We start from the raw sequence: 23184 nt of genomic DNA, 5'->3' as shown, positions 1-23184 counted from the left end.
GGACAGGTGGCATGCTAGACTAGGACATCCATCTTTTTATGTCGTGCAACAAGTGCTTAGAAATAATAAGCTCCCATGTGTTGGTGAGTGTAGTATCGAAACTGTTTGTGATTCTTGTCAAAAGGCAAAGTCTCATCAATTGCCATATCATATTTCTACTAGTATTTCTACCAAGCCGCTCCAGCATATTTTTTCTGATGTATGGGTCCTGCCCCTTCCTCGGTTGGTAGACATACTTACTATGTTAGCTTCATCGATGATTTCAGCAAATTCACTTGAATTTATCTTCTCAAACGTCGTTCTGATGTTTTCCAAGTATTTAAGAATTTCCAAGCACTTGTTGAATGCAAGTTTGATCGCAAAATAATTGTCGTCCAGTCTGACTGGGGTGGCGAGTACGAGAAACTAAACTCGTTTTTTCAGACGCTTGGCATTTTCCATCATGTTTCTTGCCCCCATGTGCACCAACAGAATGGCTCCGCTGAACGCAAGCATAGGCATATTGTGGACGTAGGCCTCGCTCTTCTTGCGGGTGCATCTATGCCCTTAAAGTTTTGGGACGAAGCGTTCCACACCGCTGTCCATCTCATTAATATGCTTCCTAGTCGTGTCATTAATAATGATACTCCCATGCAACGACTTCTCCAAGTTAGACCAGATTACAAGTCTCTCCGTGTTTTTGGGTGTGCATGCCGGCCCAATCTCCGTCCCTACAATAATCGAAAACTTATGTTCCGTTCCACACAATGTGTGTTTCTTGGCTATAGTGCCCAGCACAAGGGTGTCAAGTGTCTTGACGTATCCACGGGACGCGTCTATATCTCGAGGGATGTCGTTTTTGATGAGACGGTTTTTCCTTTCGCCACACTTCATCCTAATGCCGGTGCCCTCCTTCGAAAGGAAATCCTACTTCTTCCTCCTCATTTGACCTCTTTACATCACGGGACGATAATTGTGATCACATGACTAACCCTCCTAACCTTGAACTTGAGTCTTCTGGTACTGCAGGGTCGGATGTTGAAGCAACAGAAAAAAAATTATGCAAAATCATGAAGAAAACAGGTCAAACGAGCAGTATTTTATGTGACCCCCATGGTGCAACAACCCTGCCATCGAATCCCCCTCGGGATCTCCCTCGTCAGATTTGTCGCCGCGCCAGGTTCTGGGTGGCACCGCCTCCCCGGACCCCGCGCCCGCGGGCCAGCCGTCCACGCCACGCGCGCCTCGCCAACCTGGAGATGACACGCGGTGGGCTGAGGGCCAGCTCTCCCCCATGCGCGCGTCGGCTTCTGTGGACCACCCGACCGAGCGGTTCAGTGTGGAACCGCGGGTCTACACCAGGCGCCTGCACCAACCAGAGGCGGGCGCGGGATCCAATCCCGATCCGGCGGCGGCCCCGCATGGATCTTCTGCGCCACCCTCGCCCGCGTCTTCACCAGCGCCTGCCACATAAGATTTGGCGGGGGAATCTATTTCGGATCCGCTGCAGCAGATCACAGGATCCTCTGTGCCAGCAGCAGTTGCATCCATTCCTGATGCACCACGCACACGCCTTCGATCAGGGGTAATTCAACACACAAATTACAAAGTTAAATTTGGTTTGACATGTTCCACAGGTGAACCTCGTACGTTTCAAGAAGCATGCAAAGATTCATGTTGGAAAAAGTCAATGGAAGAAGAATTTTAAGCCTTGCAGAAAAACAGAACATGGCATCTAGTTCCTCCGCACCGAGGTAAAAATTTGATTGATTGCAAATGGGTATTCAGGATAAAGAAGAAATCAGATGGCACAATAGATCGTTATAAAGCTAGACTTGTTGCAAAAGGCTTCAAGCAGAGGTACGGTATTGATTATGAGGATACATTTAGTCATGTCGTTAAAGCTGCAACTATCCATCTTGTTTTGTCCATCGCTGTGTCCAGAGGATGGAGCCTCAGACAACTAGATGTACAGAACGCGCTCCTTCATGATGTTCTGGAAGAGGAAGTGTACATGCGTCAACCTCCTGGTTTTGAAGACAAGAACAAACCCTCATATGTGTGCAAGCTTGACAGGTCTCTTTATGGATTGAAACAACCCCTCGAGCTTGGTACTCACGGCTAAGTGCAAAACTTCAGTCACTTGGTTTTGTGCCTTCAAAGTCTGACACATCTCTGTTTATCTGTAATAAGTCACATATATCCATATTTGTGCTTATTTATGTTGATGATATTATTGTTACAAGTTCATCCAGTGCAGGAGTAACAGCCTTGTTAAAAGACTTGAATGCAGACTTTGCTCTCAAGGATTTGGGAGACTTGCACTTCTTTCTTGGTATTGAGGTCAAGAGAAACAGGGAAGGTGGTCTTCATCTCTCTCAGGATAAGTATGCAGATGATCTCCTGAGCAAGGTTGGCATGCAAGGGTGCAAATCCTCACCCACACCATTGTCTAGTACAGAAAAGTTATGTCTTGAAGGAGGTGAACCTTTGAGCCAAGATGACAGCACCAGGTACAGAAGCATGGTAGGAGCACTTCAGTACTTAACCCTTACAAGGCCTGATATTTCCTTTGCTGTAAACAACGTTTGTCAATTCCTTCATGCCCCTACCACTGCACATTGGACTGCTGCAAAACGCATATTGAGATATGTGAAGGACACTTTGAGTATTGGTCTGACATTCAACAAGTCACCGTCCACTCTTGTTATTGCTTTCTCTTATTCTGATTGGGCAGGGTGCCTAGATGACAGACGCTCAACAGGTGGTTTTGCTGTTTTCTTTGGACCTAACCTCATCTCATGGTGTGCAAGAAAACAGGCCACAATCTCACGGTCAAGTACTGAGGCAGAATACAAGGCTTTAGCAAATGCAACATCAGAAATCATTTGGGTCAAATCCATGCCCAGAGAACTTGGAAAACGTCATACACAACCCTCTTGTCTCTGGTGTGATAATCTTGGTGCCACATATTTATCTGTGAATCCTGTTTTTCATGCAAGAACAAAACACATTGAAATTGACTATCATTTTGTTCGAGAAAGAGTTGCAAACAAAGAATTGGAAATTCGCTTTGTTCACTCCAAGGATCAAGTTGCAGATGGGTTCACAAAAGCTTTGCCTACAAGACAGTTTGAAGAGTTCAAGCGTAATCTTAACTTAGCTAAGTTATGATTAAGGAAAGGTGTTAAACATGTAATTGTGTCACGCCTAGGCTGCCTTTTGCGCCAAGGTGGTTGCTATAGGAGTAGGATTCTTTTCTTGTTATTCTCTCTTATCCCTCCTATAATATCTCTTCGGTTGTAACCTATGAGAGATGGGTCTCTCCCAATCAATATAAACACCACGCGGCCCTTTGTATGAGGGTAGAGACGCTTACACAAATTAACAATTCAAATCACACAAATATTGTATGTACATGAACTAAGTCCAATGATGAGGAAATTCTTAAATGGTACTCATATATATATATGCATATGAGCATATCCATCTACTAGTGTCCACTTTCCCTCACACAAATTGCCAGCGCCAACCACCAAGCATTCATCTTGTATGCATGTCAAGGATAGGGGTGCCATGTCTTTCAATTGCTCGTGACATATCCACTCATTATATCTAGAGAAATAAGTTTTTTTGGCATCTCTTTTTAATGAACTAATCTTTCATTCTTCATAAAGATTAAATGTCCACATATGTTTTGTATGCTCTGCAAGTTCATAACTTTCTCCTTTCTTCTCCTCCATTTGTTGTTTTCGGACAAATAGTGTATTTTATTAACTCAAAATGAAGCATCAAAAGGATATAAACACAATGAGCACACACCCGGACTCTGCAAAATTAGGATGAAGTGAAAAAACAAAAGAACCTCTGAAATGCCAATTCCGGACGCTCCGGCAATCCCACGCCGTCCTCATACTCCGTCGTTCTCGTCTTTGGCGGCAGCATCCGTCGGTGAAACATACTCATCGCTGCTGTCGGACTTAAAGATCCAAGATCCCTTGTCCCATCATGACAGTAACCTAGCTGTGGAGGACCATGTTGTATCTTTCTTGGACCCCGTAAAAAAATGCGTAAGCACCACCATAAGTGAAGTTAATAAGATTCAGCTTCGAAAGCACAGCCATGCCTCAATTGCCTGCTGAGCTTAATTTTCTTGCCGCGCATGACAGCATTGTAACACAGGCATTTCTTTCAGGAATGTCCTGGCGAAGGAGAAACAGAACCTAGAGAATTAGAAAAAGGTTTTTTTTTTAAGTGCGAAGACATCACAGATTCACAGTCCTCAGAATTCAACATTTGCAGGCTCACAACAGCATACAGATTCTCTGCTAGGCAAAACAAAAGAGTGAAAAAAAATGTCATGAATCGACACATAATATTTTTCCTCACCAGGTTTATCGTACTCATGAGGTACCAGTGTTTCCCAGATTCTACCGAGTTACTAAATTTCATGAACGCTGTCCCCCAAACTTTTTTGAAGAACTTGGAGAAAATGTGATTACAGTAAAATGAAAAACCCACATGGTTTGGTTGTGCAGGGTGCTACTCCATCAATAGTGATCTCACACATGAATTGTTTGTACCATCAATGACATGCACAATGAGCCACACAAAAATGATGATGTGCACAACAACAACAACAACAACAAAGCCTTTAGTCTCAAACAAGTTGAGGTAGGCAGATCCCATCCAGAATCCATCACAGTTAAATCATACTACTACAGGTTATAAACTACGAGCGAAGGAAGAGTGTCAGTTCAATAACCAGACCAAAAGTAAAAAATAACAACAGCTGCAACAAATGTCAGGCCTCTAACTAGATTTTAGAGGCACCGGCTGCAGGAAGAGTAAACAAGCACATCATAACATCATTGGAACATGGAGAACTACGGGCAGCATGAAACACGGTTTGATCAACTTCCGCACAACCTTCAGTCTTGTAATTCCTTCGAAAAGAGAGCCATCCAAAGAGCCACCATGAACAGGGTTATCTCACACTGAATCAATGCCGAGAAACCTCTCTGGCACCGAGAAAGGATCAAGCTCCAAACAGCCTAGAAGCTTGCCTCCTTTTTCATTTGTCAGATGGAAGCGAGGGATCTGGTGAGAGAACTTTAAGTACTCATCCTTACATATCGTTTCCACAGATGGCTCTCTTCTAAATACTGTCCTGTGACCATCCACCTTTCTCAACAGCTTAACTTGTATGGACGAGTCCGTATGGGTTAATATCTCCACCAATTCATAGTCACAATTTTTAAAATCGCGCGCAGTCCATCCAGCCCTCCAGTCCTTGTAAACGGCCCAGATCTCACGAGGAAGAGGAATAATTTCAAATTCTTTCTCTCTACCAGTTGGTCTACTACATACAGGATGAGAAAATGCTTTTGTACCAGTGTAAGTCTTAATAGCATCATTTTCACCGAAAACCGTAAAGATTCCACAGCCAACAGGGCGATCTTCGTTGACCAATCTTTTCTCCTCCTCTCCCCGAGGAGAGACATAAAGCCATCTCACTTGTACTTTATTATTCTTGAGATCGACTTTCCTTATGCCGGCATAGTAATTGGGGAACCTATCTATATCATTGTAGAGAGCCCAGATTTGCCCAGGTTCGAACTTGTTAAGCGATCTCATTTCAGTAAATTCATGGAATTCAGATTCAGCACATTCAAATTCTGCCTGGATGATATCATCAGATTCCGCATAAACATCAGTACCTTCTACAGCAAATTGAGTGTAACTGCTTTCTGGAACAACAGAAGCAAAAGCATCTTCCAAGTTAGGGGGAAGCGCATCAGGATCAAGTTCAACAGCTCCTTCTGGAATGCCATCTCTTTCAGTCCCCTCCATCCAACGGTAAGGGACACAATGTGAAAACCTTAGTGTGTTATCCTGCGGTATCACGTACGGGGTTGCCTCTTCCAACCCCGTAAATAAGCTAACAAAGCCTTTTACTTTTACGAGCGGCATGGCAATGATGCTAGTGCTTGTCGTGAAATCAGAGACAACCTGAACAACTTCATACTTAAAGTCTGTGTGGTTTTTAGTGTCCGAACTCCAGCCAATGTCCCATCCCTTGAAAAGGGCCCAAACTTCACCTTTCTTAGGATATATCTCAAACGAGGCTCTTGTCCTGCTTTTCTCATAGGAAATGATCTGGGAGAAGATCTTAGTTTCTTTAGCTGTGTGTGATGCTCCATGCATAAAATGTCCACAAGCAACAGGCAGTTCCCCACGTGACCATGCCACCTCTGCTTTATTTCTGGGATCAAATTCCAGCGAAACAAAGTGTACCTCAAACTTTGGGGCCCTTGTTACCTTTGTAATTCGAGCATAAAATCTTGGTATACAGCATTTAGTATCATAGACAGCCCAGATCTGGTTGCGTCTAAACCGACTTACATCTCGAAGTTGGTCAAAGTCAAAAAATTCAGGACATAATACTTTCGCTTGCACGTGGTCAGATTCTTCAGCAGCATCCATACCTTCTACAGTAGATGGAGTGTTATGGTCTCTGTTCTCTACCACCGATGTCTTTGCAAAGATCCCTGCATTCATGCATGTAGCATGCTGCCTCTTCCCAACCCCTTCAGATTCCTTGTGAGACTTATTTCCTCTGGACGAACCAGCATATGCGGCATCAAACTCCGAGCCCTTTACCGACCTGCTTTCTGAAACAACACGAACATGAGGCTGCTCCAAGTTAAGGGGAAGCGCAGCAGGATCAAGTTCGAGAGCTCCTTCTGGAATACCTTCACTTTCAGCTGCACCCATCAAACGGTACGGGATACAATGCGAGAACCATATTGTATCATCCTGCCGTATCAGATATGGAGTAGCCTCTTTAGACTGCATAAATAAGCTAACAAAGACTTTTATCTTGACAAGCGGCATGACGGTGATGCTAGTGCCAGTTGTGAAATCAGAGAGGACCTGAACAACTTCATACTTGTATTTCTTTTGATTGTGAGCATCTGAACTCCAACCGATATCCCATCCCTTCAGAAGTGCCCAAACTTCATCTTTCCTAGGATATATTTCATAAGAGTTCCTTCTACCAGTGAATATCGCATTTACACGATGAGAAAAGGATTTCATGTCAGTGTAAATCATAATACCATCAGTGTTGCCAACCTTATAGGTTCCACACCCGACAGTTCGATCTTCTATAGATATTTTCTCCAACTCTCCATCGGGACAAACTTCAAGCCATCTTGTCCGTACTTCATTATTCTCCGGCTCAACTTTCTCTATTAAGGCATAGCAATTGGGATACTTATCTATGTCACTGTAGAGAGCCCAGATCTGCCCAGGTTTGAACTTCTGAAGCAATCTAATTTCTGAAAATACTCCTGCATTTTTCCACACAGATTGCTCTGGACCACAAGGAACAGGTTGGTCAGTTAAAACATGTGCTATAAAGGCCTTCGAGCAACTTTGGCAGCGGACAGTTTTCTGTGAACTTGCATGGTGGTACTGATATTTGGTGTCACAAGCTGGACAGATGGTCCAAAATGTTTGCGGTCTTGCAGAATTTGAGCCCGATAGCTGTTCTTGCTGACAATTATTATGGAGATTCATGGTGGTAGTCTGGAGTGAGATATACTACTTCCAGACAACAAAGAGCAAGCAGTAGACCAAAGAAAGTAACTCGTCAACCTGCACCAAACAAACACGAAATTATGATCAAGAAATTTTATGAGTACATTCTAAAACAGAAGAACAGCATGAACTTTTTTGCTACATAAGGGTGTGTACAATGGTGCTATCTTAGCAATGCCACCTAGGATAATTGCTGAGTTGGAAGAGAGAGAAATGAGAAAAAAAAAAGGTATGTCTTCTCCAGCTAAGAGATGATCTCTTAGTAAGGAAGATAAGACAATTATATCCATTTTACAAGATGTCATCTCTTAGTTATAGACGTTCTAATTTAATTTTAAACATCCCACAAATTTAGGAGCACGCAAACATTAATTGCTAGAGATGGCACTAAGAGATAATCCACTGCATCATATGTTTTGTCCTCTCTAAATGACATGCAAGGTATAAGATAAGACCCTCTTATCAACGATTGTACATGCCTAACAAGCAACCAAAGAACAATGCTCACTTTCTTGCGACCCTAACATAACAAAATTAACTCAAAAGGCAGCAATCTCATAATTTTTAGCCACTGTTACTAACATGAAAGGCCATTAGCACTCAAAATGTAATGCATGTGTTTTAGACTTCATTAGATAGTCCATAGGCTAAACATGTGACATATCAGTTTCAACAAATATGTGTTGAACTGATCCGAGAGCAATCCCAGCAGGGTTCAATTTCCCAGATTCCAGATAAAATCCCAGCAGAGTAACAACTTGGTTTTCCACTAGATTCCGATTAAACCTCTCTTCATCTTCTCTTTGTATCTTTCCCAGTTGTTTTATTGTCCTTCAAACATTATCCTTTGTGTTTCGAGGAGGAACCCTTCGACAGGTTGGCTACAATACTGATTTCAAGGTAATTTGCCAAAAAACAAATTAAGGACAATTAAAGCTCCACAGTTGGTAAATTGTACTATGTGCCTTATTTGGCGCCTACTGCACAACGACACGCAATTAGATAGGTGTTCGAGATGAAAAAAGGACAATGACAACTAATAGCATAGCATGATTATAAATCGATCCACCCGCTACAAAAGGAAAAAGAAATTGTGATCTTCGTCACTGACTTCAGTGAGTGGAATCCCTTAATACATCAGATTCCTCTTGCCTATAAACCCATCTCAAAATGCTCCTCACCCCGCCCCCAAGTCGTCCCCAAGGGGTGACTCAAGCAGTTCCCAATCCCCTCGCCGCTGGCGCAACCTTCTCTCCCCTCTCCTCTTGCCGTCACGGGTCGTCCCTGCCGGCCAAAGGCCCGGCGTGGGTTGGCGGCGGCGGGACGGTCTCGCAGTCCCGTCTCCTTCTAACCCTAGTATAGGTTGCTGCCGGTGAGGCTTTCCCATTGCGCCTCAAAAGTTGGCCGCCTCGGGCAGAGGAGGTGCTCGCGACCAGGAGGGACGGCGTTGTGCCTCGCCTTGGACTGGGGGCTCATCGACATGCAGCCTGCCTCGGCCTAGGGGCCGGTGGGGCTCTCCGTCCGAGTCAGGGTCGCAACCATGGGGGTCGTGGATGCCGACCACCTCGCGACGTAGTCATGGCCAGGGGCGCCGGTGGGTACCTCGCCACACCTGGGGCCAGGGGACCGACGGCTACCTTGCTCCACCTTGTGCTAGGGACGGGTTGCCCAAGGTACCCGCGCCGGCCCTGCATAGTTCTGGGGTTGTTGAACCGGATGGTTGGCCATGGTCGCCATCTTTCGCTCGTGGGTAGTGTGTTCCCATCGTCGGGCGTTTTGGCCTTGCTTGGTCTTGTTGCTGACAGGTGGGGGGCTCCGAAGGGGGTCGTGGCATGTCTTCTCCGACGGGCATATCCATGTCGGCCAACTGTGAGGCTAGGGTGTTGGGTTACTTGGATGTCGGGGTGGCGGCTCCAGGTGGTGGTCCATCTGGTTTGCCTTTCAGCAGGTTTCTTGGCGGCGGTGGTGGTTGCACTCTTTGGTTGTGTGGGCGGCGAGTGATGTGGCGGTGGGTGATCTTGGTACTAGTGGTGCTTCGGCTGTGGTGGCTATCCTACCCTGGAGGTCTGTTTTTGGTGGTGACAGGCCGGCCCTTGGGGTGGGTTGGTGCTCGTGATTCCTCCTATGGCGTGGGTGAGAGGCTCCGAGCGAAAACTTTGCACACCAGCATCGGCGACGACGATGCTCGTGGGTGTCACGTCCCTCTTAAAGGCGTCATGTGGTCCCTTTCCCTGCGCCAGAGCTCCAGGTGAAAACCCTTGACCACTCTTCGGTCTCGGCGATAGTGACGTGTTGCGCCGTCACTCTCTTGAGGCATTGACGTGGAGTCTAGGTTCCTTCCGGTCGTGCCATGTCATCATCGGCGGGCAAGTTTGGATCCTATCTTGAGGCTTCTTTGACTCTAGCGTGTGGCAGCCTCGCTTGCCTTCTCATCTTTTACACAGGTCCTTGTTGGCACCACTCATGGTCCTCGCTATCCGCAAGTAGGAATCGCGCTGTTCGCTCCGGAGTGGGAGGGCAGGGGGCTCTCCCCGACGATAGCTTGGTGTGAGCGGTGCATCGAGGTCCAGCGGTTTTCCACGGTAGCCCGATTACTTTTCTTGTCAGTAGTCTAGGTCATTTTGTGGTAGGGTGTGGCTGCTCCTATACTTTTGCTTTTTACCTTTGATCTGCTTTCTAAGAGGTTCTCCTCATAACTTTATATCAGTTTGGCTGTGTTGCTTTATGTATAAAGCGGGGCAGAAGCCTTTTTTAGTAATACATCAGATTTCTCTCTACCTTCTTTCCCAGTTCAGTTATACTGCAGATTCTTCATTGTTTAATCATGTATTTCTTGAATGATGTAATGCCCATTTCTTGATTCTTTTTGCTAGAAAAAGGGAACAGTGAAGTTTTGGTCTCTAACTGTCCGCTGAGTCTGTTTTAAACCCTCAACTCTAAAACCGCTTAAATTACTTCCACGACTATACAACTGCAAATAACCCCATTAACCTAAATACCTCGTTTTTCACTGATATCAACATCCTATTAGGCTGTTATGACCGGTTTGGTCTATACCAGAAAGAGGCCCACCGGGCATTAGTATTAGGGGCTTGACCCATAAGTTATCTTAGGCAAGTTATATTAGGCAAGTTATCTTAGGCTAAAGTTATAAATACTAGTTGTAAGACACCGTTTGAGGCAAGCAATAAAGATATTATAATCTTCTGTTGCCCGGCTCCCCAAGGAGCCGGAACCCTAGCCGCCGCACCTAACCCTAGCCGCGACGGCGTCTCATCGCCGGCGTGCCCGCTCCCGCCCTCGTCCTCCTCCCCCTTGTCCATACAATCTACGCCGGAGGCCCGGTAGGAACCCTAGTCCTACCAATTTGGTATCCAGAGACACCAGGCCGATCATGTCGCTTCCTCCATCACCGCCGCCGCTGCCATCCACCTCCGCCCCACCACCGCTGCCGCCGGCCACCTCCTCGCCGATGAAGGCGATCACGTCCGGGACCATCACCACCACCGCGCCAGCGACGACCACCACCACGGCGGATCCGCCCCCGCTCCTTACGCCCGAGGAGGTGTCGGGCACCCTGCGAGAGCTCGTCCAAGCCGTCCGGGGCATCACCCTCTACCTCGCCTGGAACCAGCCCCCGCCGCCGAGCGCCGCCACCACCGCCTATGGGCCGCCGCCGCTACAGTGGCCCGCCCCGGCCTTCCAGGCGCCCTACGGAGGGGCGCCTCCGCCGCCGCTCCTGCTGCCGCACTACCCGGCCGCGGGAACGCCTTGGCCAGCGTGGCCGACCGCCACCGCATCGCTGGGGGGCCCGCCTCAGCAGTTCTTCCCAGCGCCACCTCCGGCCCCCACAACGCAGGCGACGGTGCATCGGCACCACCAAGCGCCGCCGCCATCGACAGCACCACCACCCGCGTCCCGACCTACTGGCCGGCCCCTTCACCAGGTGCAATTTCCGCTCTCGCCATCGCCGATTCCCGCGTGGGCGGCCGGCTCGTCTCCGGACTCGGTGTATACTACGGCGCCGGAACACCCGATGCCCTCCCTCCGATTTGACCGTCCCTCCAGCTCGGCGAACTACGCCCCAGAGATCCCCGACCCGGCAAACGCACTACCGTTGACTGCAGCTCCCGGGCACGGTGGCCCGACACCCCCTCGCTTCGCCAAACTGGACTTCGCCACTTACGACGGCACGGAGGACCCCCTTAACTGGCTCAACCAGTGCGAGCAGTTCTTTCGAGGGCAGCGGACGCTCGCTTCGGATCGTACCTGGCTCGCGTCCTATCATCTCCGAGGCGCGGCGCAGACTTGGTACTACGCCCTCGAGCAGGACGAGGGCGGCATGCCACCATGGGAGCGCTTCCGGGAGCTTTGTCTCCTCCGGTTCGGGCCTCCTATCCGCGGGAGCCGACTGGCAGCCCTCGGCCGCTTGCCTTTCACATCCACGGTGCAGGACTACGCCGACCGCTTCCAGGCCCTGGCATGCCATGCGCCGGGCGTCTCCGCGACTCAGCGTGCCGAGTTATTTGTGGGCGGATTACCGGACCATATTCGCGTGGACGTCGAGCTCCGGGATCCCCCCGACCTCCAGACGGCCATGTACTACGCCCGGGCCTTCGAACAGCGGGCTCAGGCGCTGCAGCAACCGGCCGGCCGGGGCGGCCGCCATCCCAGTCGACCAGCGCCGACTCCACCATCACCGGGCCGGCTTCCTCCAGCCACGACGACCGCACCTCCGGCCACCACCCGGACCTTCCGTCGGTTGTCACCGGCCGAGCAGCAGGAGCGTCGCCGTCAGGGCCTCTGCTTCAACTGTGATGAGCCCTACACGCCGACCCATGTCTGCCCCCGCCTATTTTACTTGGAGACGGTCGACTACACCGAGGCGGACGACTCGACCGACGAGCCACCAACCGCGGCGGCCGCGGACACGCCCGCGGATTCCATGGCGACGGCGTGCGTCGTCTCCCTCCACGCTCTCGCCGGCATCCGTGGCGAGCGGACCATGTTGTTACCGGTGACGGTCCATGGCGAGCGGCTGGTGGCCCTGCTGGATACTGGCTCCAACCATAACTTCCTGCCCGCGGCGACCATGCGTCGGCTAGCACTGCCGACCACGGGCGGGGAGCGCCTGCGGATCACGGTGGCAAACGGCGATCGCCTCCGGTGCCATGGGCTCGCCCGCGACGTTCCCATCTCCATCGGTGGCGAGCACTTCTCCATTACATGTGCAGGCATCGACCTCGGCTGCTTCGACTTCATCCTCGGGGTGGATTTTCTCCGGACCCTCGGGCCCATCCTGTGGGACTTCGACGGACTCTCGATGACGTTCTGGCGACTGGGCCGCCGCATCCGGTGGGACGGCCTTGGGGGCGCCGCGCCAGCCGTACCACACCTCCAGCTGGCCGCCGCATCCCAGGAGGCCGAGCACCCCCTGCTGGATCCCCTTCTGCAGCAGCACATCGACCTCTTCAACGAGCCACGGGGTCTTCCACCCGCCCGGGTGTACGACCATCATATTCACCTCGTACCGGGCTCCACCCCCGTGGCGGTTCGGCCCTACCGCTACCCTCAGCTACAGAAGGATGAGTTGGAGCGACAGTGTGCCCTTATGCTCGCGGCAGGCATCATCCGGATCTCCACGTCGCCCTTCTCCGCGCCGGTGCTTCTCGTCCGTAAGTCGGACGACACGTGGCGTTTCTGCATCGACTATCGCGCCCTCAACGCGCTCACGCTCAAGGACAAGTTCCCTATACCGGTGGTCGACGAGCTCTTGGATGAGCTCCATGGGGCGCGCTTCTTCACCAAGCTCGATCTCCGGTCGGGCTATCATCAGGTGCGCATGCATCCAGACGACATCGCCAAGACGGCGTTTCGCACCCACCATGGCCACTTCGAGTTCTTGGTGATGCCCTTCGGCCTCGCCAACGCCCCGGCGACTTTCCAGGCCCTGATGAACGACGTCCTTCGACCCTACTTACGGCGGTTTGTGCTTGTTTTCTTTGATGACATTCTTATCTACAGCGCCACCTGGGCCGAGCACCTCCAGCACGTCGCCATCGTCTTCAACGAGCTTCGGGCGCACCACCTCCACCTTAAGCGCTCGAAGTGCTCGTTCGGGACACCTACCGTCGCCTACCTCGGCCATGTCATCTCGGCCGACGAGGTGGCTATGGACGCCGACAAGGTGGCGGCCGTCTCTGCATGGCCGACGCCTCACTCGCCGCGGGCTCTCCGTGGGTTCCTCGGCCTCGCCGGCTACTACCAGAAATTTATCCGAGAGTTCGGGCTCATCGCGGCGCCCCTCACGCGGTTGCTTCGCCGAGACGCTTTCACCTGGGACGACGAGGCGACGACGGCGTTCGAGGCCCTCAAGGGGGCCCTCACGACGGGCCCCGTCCTCCAGATGCCCGACTTCGACCGCCCGTTCGTGGTGGACTGTGACGCCTCGGGCGCCGGGTTCGGCACCGTGCTTCATCAGGGCGATGGGCCCCTCGCTTTCTTCAGCCGGCCTTTCGCTCCACGCCATCTTAAGTTGGCGGCATACGAGCGGGAGCTAATTGGCCTTGTACATGTCGTTCGTCATTGGCGGCCGTACTTGTGGGGACGGTCCTTCCACATTCGCACGGACCACTATAGCCTGAAGTTCTTGCTGGACCAACGGTTGTCGACCGTGCCGCAGCACCAGTGGATCAGCAAGCTCTTCGGCTTCGACTTCTCCGTCGAGTATCGGCCGGGCCGTCTTAACATCGTGGCCGACGCGCTGTCCCGTCGCGACTCCGACCTTGCTTCCTCCACCGACGAGTCCGCCGGGGCGGCCCTGTGCATCCGCTCTGGGCCGACGTTCGGTCTCTTCGCCGACATTCGCCGCGCCACTGCGACGGCCGACGACGCCGTCCTTCTTCAGCAGCAGCTCACGGCCGGCGACCTGGAGGAGCACCTAACCCTAGCCGCGACGGCGTCTCATCGCCGGCGCGCCCGCTCCAGCCCTCGTCCTCCTCCCCCTTGTCCATACAATCTACGCCGGAGGCCCGGTAGGAACCCTAGTCCTACCATAGGCGGTATATGATGAGGCGGTATTGTTGTCAGCTATCGCCTTGGAACAGACACCTCCCCAAACTCCAAGTTCTTGTCGTAGTCCCTGTGCAGTCCACTCATCAATGACCTGTGTTCTTCAAGCTCCACTGTGAACTTCCCATAAAAACTCTAAAGCGATTAAGCAACCCACCTCCATTGGCAAAGTCGTTGTCGTCTACATTCATTTGCACTTAACCTCATCACCAACCATGCCAGCTACTGCTGCTTCTTACTAGTTTCTATAAGTTAGGCAGGTTGAGTGAACAATTCTGATAATCGATGGATGTAAAATAAATGATTCTGTCATCTAAAGTAGAGATAAAGATACTACTACCTCCGTACAGGTTTACACGTCCGACGAGCCAGCAGCCACATGATTTTTCAAGGTCGCTAGATGTACACAGTTGCTTTCCTCGATCTCACCGCTGGATGTGCGCTTGATTGGTTGGGTCATGCGCCCTGTTAGTGGCATGCAAAAAACTTACCAGGCAACTGGCTGCGCATTGTAAATGCTAGCTAGTGCTGGATTAGTTGCATGCAAAAGTGAACCATGCAGTCAGCTCCATGCAAAACTGCCAGCGATTTCGTTGGTTGTTGCTATTCTCTGAAATTACGCATCGTTTGTCCTTGAGTTTTGGTTAATAGGCCTAATAAACCCAAGTGGAGGGAGTGCAAGCAAGGCCACAAGGATACTAGATGTCATACGCAGACGAATTAAATGCAAAAAACAGTTGCAACAATAAATATTTTCTAACAAGTTTTACAACTTTTTCTTCATATATTTACTACTATGAAGCATAACAATTCACAATGTTTACAGCTTGAAATAAAGTTTCAATGATACCAAAAGTACATATAACTTCTCTATTTTGTACCGCATCCAACCATAAGCTTTTGAGATCCAAAAAATAGCATGTGCAATGTAAAAGAAATAAGGCACATATTTAACAAAAGCCTGAATCAAGACCACATATTTTCTGCATAAAGCAATGTGGCTAATAAAGCAAGCCACGGATTAGTGAAATATTTTTACTATAATCAATGTCATATTATACAAAGAAAAAAAGTAAAGTGAACAATCACAACATAACCAGCTAGGATCTAAACCATAATGAAGGATTCAAAAGAAAACGTAACTGACCACTTTATACAAAAAATACTTGAATCTGAGAGCTTTTGTAATTAAGGTATGACGCTATTAACTGATATCAGAAGGTCCGAGGCAATATCTTGGCAGTGGAATAATATTATGTAGTCATGACTCGTGAAAAATAAGCAGATGCATAGAAAATAAAATTCTTTAGAATTTAGCCAGCATGTAAATTAGGCCAGGAAAATATTGAGCATGTCCAGTTGTACATGTGTGATTTAAAAAATGATAAAGTTTATAAATGGACAAAACAAAAGTTCATACTTACCACAGATGATCATCATGACAGGCAGGAGAGCACGAGCTTGGTACTGTCTGCGTAAAAATTTGTCTCATTAATGTCTGTTTTCAACTTACCACTATGCTCATAATCATACAAACATAAAAAAAAATGCTATGTGCAACCACCAAAAATATGATTCTTATTATTATTTGGCTCCTTCTCAATACAAAACAGGGAAAGGAAGCTAAAGGGAAAAATAGAATAGTTCTCAGTATCACTCTTGGCATTTTCCAATAAACAGAGGCAAAAGCTTTGGCTTGTATCATTAATTAAGAAGGTTGCTGCCTGATTAATCAGAGGAAAACCGGGAAAAACCTAGAATCAACAGCTGTTTCTTTCTGTCCAAATGGAAAGATAAATAAAAACTCTAATTTGATAGGAACATAAGGAACACATTCAGTATTCAAGCTAAAAAGGTAACAAAACCCTTTTTCTCAAAAAGTTCCCCCTTTTTCGCAATAACAGAGAAAAAGCATTGTACATCTGAAGCCCACTTTCACACTGCAGCGGCATGCTTGCCAAAGGAGGTATCAATCCTTTGGTGCATAGGAGTCCTGCTAAAATACTAATGACAGAAGAAACTGAGCCCATGGCTACAAGCCTAGTAATCAGTGTGAGGGAGCAACCCAAAATAGCGGGCGAAAGGGAACAGCGGAAGTTCCCCCAAGGCCCCAAACCCTAGCCGATCGATCAAAAATAATATTCTGGATGTCCAAGTCGGTGGTATTCCGGCGCTCATCAGCTCCAAACCCCAGTGGATTGAATCTGAATTTGCCCCAAAGTTCATCAGTCAAGATGTACGCTATTCTGTCGCAAACAAAAAAGGGAAATACTAACGAGCTGACGTTCCCTCAGCAGCACATACTTACCACTACGGTCGTCCAAACTTCAAAAATAAATGCTACATGGAACCACAAACCAATATGATTCTTACTGCTTTTGCTCCATCTCAATACAGAAAAGGAAAGGAGGCTAAAAATAGAGCAGTTTTCACTGTTGATATTTTCAGGAAACAAAGACAAAAAGCTTTGCCTTGTGGCATTAATTAAGAAGGTTGTTCCGCGATTAATCAGAGGAAACCCAGGCAAAACCTAGAATCAACTTTTCTTTGTTTCTGTCCAAATGAACAGAGAAATGTAAACTCTAATTCAACAAGGAAATAATGAATGCATTGAATATTCAAGCTAGGATAACACTGCAAAAGTATTTCCCCCATTTCTTTGCTCACAAAATGTTTTCACTGTTTGCTGCTACAAAAATTCCCCCCTTCTCCCCACTTCCGCACTGCAGCGGCATGTTTCCCGAAGGAGACCAAAAGAGATACCAATCCTCCTTTGGTGCATAGGAGTCCTCTAAAAGAAAGCCTAGCGGAAGAAGAAAGAAATTGGGCCCATGTCTACAAATCGGCAGAAACCCTAATAAGATCCTGGATATCCAGCTCAGTGATATTCCGGCGTTAATCAGCCCCAAACCCTACCAGATTCAATCCGGGTTTGCCCAAAGTTCATCAGTTAAGATGTGCGCTATTCCGGCACAAACAAAAAACTGAAATAGTAAAGAGCTGACGTTGTTGGCTCAGCAGCATATACTTTTGGCACAAAACAGAGTAACTAACATAGTCGAACTTAAAGCATAAGGGACCAGAACAAATTCCGTAATAGATGTAACCGTCAGTGTCCTTCAAATTGGCAGAAAAATTCAACAAAAGCCTGAATCAAAAGCACTTATGTTTTGCACAAAGCAGTGTGGTTAATAAAACATGCCAACAGAGTTTCTAATGACTAATGACTTCAAGTTCACCAGCGTTTCCCAAAGGAGATACCAATCCTTTGGTGCATAGGAGTCCTGCTAAAAGACTAACGACAGAACAAACTGGCCTATGGCTATGAGCCTAGTAATCGGCGTGACGTAGCAATCCAAAATCAGCGGGGAATGGCACATGTTCCTCCAAGACCCGAAACCCTAGCAAATAAAAATGGAGATCCTAGATTCTGCTTCGTTCTATAAAAATGGGGCAGGGGGGGGGGGGGGGGGGGCAACCCCCTTTCTTTCAAAAAAAAAAGGAGATCCTAGATATCCAACTCGGTGGTATTCCGGCGTTCATCAGCCCCAAACCCTAGCGGATTGAATCCGGATTTGCCCCAAAGTTCATCAGTCAAGATATACGTTATTCCGGCGCAAACAAAAATGGAAATACTAACGAGCTGAAGTTCACTCGGCAGCACATACTTACCACTATGGCCATAATCGTACAAACTTCAAAAATAAATGCTACATGGAAGATGGAACCACCAACCAATATGACTCTTGAAGCTATTTTGCTCCAGCTCAATACAGAAAGGGAAAGGAGGCTAAAAATAGAACAGCTTTCACTGCTTTGCCTTGTGTCATTAATTAAGAAGGCCGTTGCCCGATAGATCGGAGGAAACCCAGGCAAAATGTAGAATAGACTTGTGTTTCTTTCTGTCCAAATGAACAGAGATATGAAAACTCTAATTCAATAACGAAATAATGAATGCATTGAATATTCAAGCTACAAGATAACACTATAAAAGCATTTCCCACAAAAAAAAATTGCTCAAAAAATGTTTTCACTGTTTTCTGCTACAAAAATTTCCCCACTTCTCCACTGCAGCGACATGTTTCCAAAAGGAGAGCAACACCAACAGAGATACCAATCCTTTGGTGCATACGGGTCCTGCTAAAGGAAAGCCTATAATAACGGTAGAAGAAAGAAATTGAGCCCATGTATACAGATCGGCGTGACGGAGCAACCCAAAATCAAGTTCCCCCAAACCCTAGCCGATCAAAAAAATAGATCCGAGATATCCAACTCTGAATCCGGATCGATTCGCCGGCCCCAAAGTTCATCAGTCAAGCCGTAAATCAAACGCAAGCGAGCTTTTTGTTGCCTCAACACAAGGCATGCGGGAGAGCAGAGGAGACAGTGCGATTACCTACCTAATCGTCGGCGGCCGGGTATGCGCAAGCGCGACGACGAGGGCCTCCGCGGATGGCAGCGGGCGATGCCGACGAGGACGAGGAGAGGAGGGAAAGCAAGGAGCGAGGGTTTTTCTCACTCTCAGCAGCAGGGGAGGAAGTGAGGAGGGAGAGATGTGGACGGCAGGGGACCGAGGAAGGAAAACAAAAACTAATTTCGGGTCGGGAGGACGGCCATGGCGGAGGTCAACAGGTCACTCAGACTCGGACCCCTCTCTTTCTCTGCTGCAAACACGCGCACACACAGCGTGACCCTCCGCTGCTGTGAACGCACTTTTTTTTGGGGTGATGAACGCACTTTTTTTCAAGTACTCTACTAATTCAAGAAAAAACTGAGGGGGTGCCTCCATTGTGTTGGACTCTAAGCACGGGTGGAATAAAGTTTTCTTCCCTCTCATGCTCGTTTCGTCCAAACGTCGCCGAAGGTGGGGCCGCTAGGCAAAGCCCCATGCGACGGACGGCGGAGTCCAGTGTCGAAGTCCTCTCCCTCCCTGAGCCCGAGTGTGTGGTCGCCGGCCCATTCTTCGTAGCCTGTTGGAGGAGCTCTAGCTTGGAGCGAGGGTATCGCCACCAGGTGTAAACACCGACTAGTCATACATGGGATTTTCATCGAATACGGCTTTCCACATAATTGGAGAAGGGCAACCTTTCACTCAAGTTTGGACAAGAAAAAGGAATCTTCCATTTTCTGGGATTCAAGAGTCAACCTTATTGCAGGGAGTATGAAGAATAAGAGGAGAAAATAGTACCTCAACTAGCAGCTACTCATTTTGGAGCTATGACCTATGAGTTCGAAAGAAGCTTGATAGAACACGAGCATTGCCTCCAGGACCAAGACAAAAAGAGAATTTGATTAATTTCTTGATAAAGCTCCAATAGTAGAACCTCCAATGAATGAATAATGTAAGGGGTTTGGGTGATGCCGATAGATGCAAGGAAATCCTCTCTGATATCTCTTAAGCAACACATCATACTTCTGCAAGAATCTATCGGTGTTCCTAAATGAACTAGAAACACCGCCCCTCCCGATCACATTCCCTAGTTAGTTCTAGGAGATTTTAACCTCATTCGTTACCCACATAAGAAGAACAACACCAATTTCCATCACAACGACACAACTAATTTGCATGACAAACAACAGAGAAACCCCGGTTCATGAACGCATCGACCATACCTTTTTAACTTAGCATGGAACTCCGCCTTCCCTAACTCTAGCCTCACCAAGCTATCTTGTGTCACCTCTGATCATGTGCCACTCGTAGTCACATTGTCCACCTCCATTCTTCGCTCCCGCCAATTTCGGTTTGAACATTTTTGGGCCTTCTCCCATCCTGTCACCAAATTGTGGCCCAAGCCTGCCAATCCAATGGCCCCACACATAAGTCTACTTCTGCCATTCTGGCCCGCACCCTTCAAACATGCCGCTCCCGCCTAAAATGTTGGTCCAAATCCATAAGCCCAACCCACATAAGAGAGAGCGCTGCAAACATGTCATTAGCCTCCTTGATGCTAAAGAAGAACAATGATCTCTCACCACTTTCAAGATCAAACGAAAAGTAGTGAAGCTCGGTCTTCAAAGAGCCATCTGCCATAGAATGCTCCTTTTAAAACAATGGGCGAAAATTAGATGTGCCATTTCCGATGACAAGAATACAAAGTTTTTCCATGTCTCGGCCTCCCAACATTTTAGGAAGATCCATGTGCTTCACAACCAAGGCACAAACTACTTCTCACACGATCACAAATCACTCATTCTTAAAAAGCATATCAAGACTTGCTAGGCATGCACCCCCGCTTCCAAAATTTTAATCTCCTTGACATCTACCATGTACCTATCCCCTAACTCAGGCATCTCGACCTGCCTTTCACCGTCGATGAGATCAAAGAAGCGCTCTCCACATGAACCTGAATGCCAACCCTGGCATCGATGGCTTTGGCCCCGCATTCTACAAACACTTCGGGCCTAGTCTCAAACACCTTATCACCCCCTTTTCTGAGACTTTGCAAACTCAACTTCTGCTACTGAACGTTTGAACTGCTCATTCATGATCCTTCTGTCTACAAAAGAGGAGGCACGCACGACTGACGCGTTCCGACCTATAGCCATCCAAAATTATCCCATTAAGCCATCGCTAAGCTACAAATGAATAGATTAAAACAATACATCCCCCTACTAGTCCATGGTGGCCAAACGAGATTTCTATCTAGCAGATGGATCGCCGATTTATCTGAACTGCTGCCACAAGTGCAAAGCCAAGACCATGGTGTTCAAACTCGATTTTAGGTAGGCATTTGATTCTATATCATGGTACTCCCTCCTTCTTATCTTGTGCCAGCGTGGCTTCCCCACTCGCTTCTACCCTTGGATAGAAGGCATTCTCACTTGTGGCAAAACTTTTGTCCTCCTAAACAGCGCCCTTGGTGACTGGATCCCCTGCAAGAACAACCTACCACAGGGTGATCCTTTTATCACCTACACTTTATCATTTTAGTTGATGTCTTACAACAGATGATACTAAAAGCGACCAACCCTCGAAGAATAGCTTGTGCCATCCGGTATACCCCCGATCTCCCTCCATTTGTTCTTCAGTACATGGACGAACCCCTAATCATCGCTCATGCCTCCTCTAACGCGACTCTCCAACTGAAACATATCCTTGATGATTTTGTTCCCTCCACCAGGCTCAACATAAAACTTTGCAAGAGAATGTTTGTCTCATTACTTGTTGATAGCAAATCGTTGCCCCGATCGCCAAAACCCTTGCTTGTGCCACCTCTAACATCCCCCAAACTTACCTTGTCCTACCTCTCTCGCCGCATAAACTTCCAGCCCATAATCAGAAATTGCATGAGCTATCTCCTTGGGTGGTGTGCCAAATTGTTGTCGCATACCAGTAGACTTGTCCTAGTTTCTTCAGTTTTAGACTCACTTGCAACATATTTTATGTCAGTCTTGAACTTCCAAATAAATGATCAAAGCTTTGGATGCTATTAGGAGAACCTTTCCTAGGCTACAAAAGAATCATGTACTGGGTCCAAATGCCTTATTGTGTGGAAATATGTTTGCAAACCTAAGGAATTTGGTGGTCATAGCATAATAAATCTAGCTACACAAAATGATTGTCTACTTATGAAGTTTGTCTACAAATACCCTAACACATACCCAGTGGCGAAGCCAGAAATTTTCTGGAGTCTGGGCAAGTTTGAGCCATAGGGTGAAACAGAAGTCGGGTGTTTGGATGTACAACATATAAAATATCATCAAACTTCTGAACCAAAAATTATATTGGTATATGTTGGATATCAGGAGGATACTCACAAATTTCTGCCTGTTTCCTGAAACACACTCAATCTCATTTGGATTAAACTCGTTAGCAACGCTAGGTGATGGTTGTGGCTCTACTTTGTTTCTGATTACATCTTAGTCACATTTGGAGTGCTTGATCTGTTAGCCACAAACCTCCTCATCTATGAAATTTATGATTAAAATTTTGAAGTTAACATTAACTATTTAGAACGAATATTTTGACAAAAGACTACATTCATGAACTCATGATCGTCACCAATGACCAATTACCCACACCCAGACCTTAAAATTTGAGCCCTAACAAGTCTATCAATCTTCAAATCAGTTAGCAATCTCATCTAATTATGAATGAAGGGATAATTAAGCAGGTTATGATGCAAACCGTTCCTTTAAAATCGGAAGGATTCGCTACGGCTCCACAGCCGCCAGGCATGCGCCCAGGTCAACCTCTACTCGTCGTCGGTCCGTCTCCGTCCGTCGTGTAGAACAGGAATAGCCGAATAGACGGGGTCGTAGAGAGGTGTGTGGGCGACTATTCAAGGGCCCCTGAACTGGTCTTTAAGCTTGGCCCCATCTTGGGCCATCTAAGTTGCATGTCGTCTTCAGTCGTCAGCTTGGAACCTGTTGACGGTGTCAATTTTTCATCAAGCATGTACTCGATACATCATCATCAATACAAGCAAAGCAGGACGTATGGCTTTACCTCTTCGAGAGGGCCTGAACCTGGGTAAATAATGTCCCCTTCGTCTCATGTTCCCATCGATCCGAGATCCATAGCTTGGG

At 47.9% G+C, this 23184-nt stretch overlaps 1 protein-coding gene across 1 annotated transcript; it reads right to left on the bottom strand.

Annotated features, from left to right (window-relative positions):
* Positions 1 to 4684: 4684 nt before the first annotated feature.
* On the bottom strand, positions 4685 to 19339 carry LOC123051350 (uncharacterized). The gene is made up of 3 exons (XM_044474211.1): positions 19056 to 19339; positions 16080 to 16126; positions 4685 to 7641 (listed from the first exon to the last, which is right to left on the bottom strand). The coding sequence occupies exon 3, from the start codon at positions 7561 to 7563 to the stop codon at positions 4972 to 4974; it is 2592 nt and encodes an 863-aa protein (XP_044330146.1). The 5' UTR covers positions 7564 to 7641; positions 16080 to 16126; positions 19056 to 19339; the 3' UTR covers positions 4685 to 4971.
* Positions 19340 to 23184: the final 3845 nt, after the last annotated feature.

This window comes from Triticum aestivum, chromosome 2D (genome assembly GCF_018294505.1).
Source record: "Triticum aestivum cultivar Chinese Spring chromosome 2D, IWGSC CS RefSeq v2.1, whole genome shotgun sequence".
Classification (NCBI taxonomy): domain Eukaryota; kingdom Viridiplantae; phylum Streptophyta; class Magnoliopsida; order Poales; family Poaceae; genus Triticum; species Triticum aestivum.
Note: the sequence above shows the minus strand (reverse complement) of the source record. Positions and strands in the feature narration are given on the sequence as shown.